The 3245-nt window shown below is 38.2% G+C and overlaps 1 protein-coding gene across 1 annotated transcript; it reads right to left on the reverse strand.

The window, feature by feature from the left end:
* Positions 1-1661: 1661 nt before the first annotated feature.
* Positions 1662-2153, reverse strand: LOC143622180 (uncharacterized). Its single transcript, XM_077093392.1, has one exon. The coding sequence runs from the start codon at positions 2151-2153 to the stop codon at positions 1662-1664; it is 492 nt and encodes a 163-aa protein (XP_076949507.1).
* Positions 2154-3245: the final 1092 nt, after the last annotated feature.

The following is a 3245-nucleotide window of genomic DNA, read 5'->3' on the forward strand; positions in this document are numbered from 1 at the left end:
GGAGGATCATGAGAGACACAGGGCTTCAATTGTTGCAGACATGGAGAGGTTCAAGAGGAATCTCCAAATGAATGTTGCCTTGTCCATCTGTCGGGCAAGGATCAAGTTGATGAAGCAAGCCGTTGATTCTGCCTTTGACGAGGCAACCTGGGATCTCACCGGTCTGGAGGCTAGGGAAGGGGAGCTGGACGAGGAGACGAGTCAGGCTTTAACTAAGGATAATGCCAAGACGAAGGAAGGAGACAGAGGCGAGGTGAAGGTGGAAGTTGTTTAGGAACCTGAGGTGGGGGAGATGGAGGATGATAAATACTAGGCCTGAGCCCCCTTGTTTTGTGTTTGGGTTTTTCGATATGATAGTAAAAAAAATTACTTTTCTGTATTTTGTGGTGATGTTTAAAAGAATGTTCTATTTAGAAAAATAGATAATCAAGGTGGAGGGTTCCTGCATTTCAGGACGAAACCTTTGATTATCAGTTTAAGAAAACCTTTAGATGTTCTTGACGGAGGGATCCTGAGTTTCAGGACGAAGTCAGGGATATCCTTTTGTTTAATATAATGATAATCTTTTGTCTTATACATATCTATTTCATTTTATGCCAAAAATATTAATAAAAGCTTTACTAGATTTTTAATTATGTAAAACCATAAGTTTGAAATTGATTTATCACCACATACTTAAGAAAAGAAAACGAATGATCAAACCTGGTAAGGTTAGGGTAAGGTTTGTATTTGCAAGTATTAGGGATCATTAAATTTGAGCTGATCATCACATTTCTCTACTTAGGTTGATCTTCGAAATCCTGAATATAATTTTAGACAATAATTGAGATGGTTAGGTGATCCAATCCTTGGGTAAATCCCAAAATAAATTTGATGATAAAGATCCTGGGAAAATCCCAAAAATAGATTTGGGAAATTGTCATTTTATAACATTTTCATTTTATACCATTGACAATATACTTGAGAGTCAATAACGAAATTGCCAGGCACTATTAAGATGAACTGGTCCCGCCATCTTGAATCACATGTGAATACATGCGCTTCTAGAGGGGTGTTTAAATCAAATAGATAGAAAGGTGAAAACCTTTAAACCTTTGAAGGGATTTATACCTTAAACTTAGAGAGGTGGCCAAACCCCTAGGAATGCATTCACTTCTTACTCGGGATCCCGATTCTGCAAAACACTTGAACCTTTGTGAGGGTCGGTGTTAGCTCCGCTAACACCCCTCCGATGCTTAAGTCAATAATGGGTTTCAAAAATAATAAAGTAAATAATTATAGTAGTAAAGCCAGAAGACGTACCATATCAAGTTAGAAGTAAAATTCTAACTTACATGAAGTAGAGCTTAAGGTGAACAGCATTCCAGGATCTTGACAAGATCCTGCCATCCATAGTAGACAATTGATATGCTCATTTCCCTTATTCGGCTTCGATCCTGTATGGTCCTTCCCCTTAGAGTTCTAACATTCCATCCTTGGGATCAGTTGTATTCTGAAATGTTTTCCTTAGCACTAGATCTCCCACTTGAAATCTTCTTACCCTGACATTTTTGTTGTAAGACTGGGTGGTCCTTTGCTGCTATGCTGCCATACGTATTCTTGTGGTATACCAGGGTTCATCCACCACGTCAAGATCATCGGCAAGATCCTGACCATTTGTTTCAGGATTCCGGAGGCAAGATCTTGTGGTAGGGATCACTGTTTCGGTCCCAAATACCAAAAAGAAAGGAGTTTGCCCCCATTGCATTCTTTGATGTAGGTCGATTTTCCCATAACCCGAATAGTAGCTCTTCAACCCATTTTCCTTTCTTTGTCCCCAACTTCTTCTTTAAATTGTTGACGATGATCTTGTTTGAAGATTTTGCTTGTCCATTGTCTTGAGAATGCACCGGTGTGGAAGTAATCATTTTTATCCCCCATGTAGCACAAAATTCAGTGGTTCTTTTGCTAATGAATTGAGACTCATTGTCACAGATGATCTCGGTTGGGATTCCAAAACGTGTCAAGATATTTCTGTAAATGAACGATATCACTTCTTGCTCTCTGACTTGGACAAATGTCTCTACTTCAATCCACTTGGAAAAGTAATATGTCATTTCTAACATGAAAACCTTTCCTCCTGGATCCTTTCGTATTTTACCCACAATATCCATTTCCCATTTCATGGAGGGGCAAGGAGATACGATCGAGTGAATAGGTTTAGGCGGTTGATGAAGAATGTTGTTATGCCTTTGGGTGGCATCACACTTTTAAACATAGACCATTGCATTTCCTCATGGTTGGCCAATAGTAACCATTCCTAAGGATTTTGGAGAACAATGTTCGACCCCCACTGTGATTCCCACGGTCGCCATCATGAATGTCTTTAAGAAATTGTATTTTAGGATCCTCCAGATATCTCAAGTATGGACTTGCAAGAGATTTTTTATAGAGAATATCATTTAAGATTACAAATTTGGATACCTTCATACGAAAAGATTTAGGATTCTCATCCTTAGGGATCTCGTTGTGTTGCAAATATCTCTTAATAGGTTGAACCCAGGACTCCTGATTAGCTTGAGGATCCTGATCAGTTGTGTCTTCAGAATCCGCTAATTCATTGACATGGGAATCCTACTTGGCATCATTTTTTATTGTATCCTTTTTTATCGAATAATGGAATTTTTGTAGATGGATTCAGGATATGAACGATCGGAATTTTTATTTCCATCAGAATCCTAAAGGTAGATCCAAGATTTTTGAAGACGCCTGCTTCAACATTTTCCTCCTTAGGTACATGTTTAATAACAAAAGAATCGAATTTTTCTGCTAGATTTTTAACTATCTGAAGATATTCTGTTAGTTTCTCACTTCTAACAGCATAAGGTCTATTGAAGTGGTTTGCAAGCAATAAGGAATCCACAAATACATGAATATATTTAATTTCTAAATCTTTATACAACTGAAGGCTAGCAATTAAAGCTTCATACTCGGCTTCATTATTGGTGCCTTGGAAATCACATTTGATTGTATGGGGTATTAAGTCCCTATGTGGTGATTTCAGGATGATTCCTATGCATGTCCCCCTAACATTTGAGGCCCCATCAGTATATAATATCCACATACCCTTATCCAGGTCTAGTTGTTGAACTTCCTAGTCAGCTTCCTGCTGGATATCGCTACCGAAATTAGCCATAAAGTCGGCTAAATCATGGGATTTAATTATTGCCTTAGGTTCATAAACTAAATAAAAAGCACTCAGTTTA

This window comes from Bidens hawaiensis, unplaced genomic scaffold, assembly GCF_021521415.1.
Source record: "Bidens hawaiensis isolate Kalapana, Puna unplaced genomic scaffold, B.hawaiensis_p1.1 tig00003058_1, whole genome shotgun sequence".
Classification (NCBI taxonomy): domain Eukaryota; kingdom Viridiplantae; phylum Streptophyta; class Magnoliopsida; order Asterales; family Asteraceae; genus Bidens; species Bidens hawaiensis.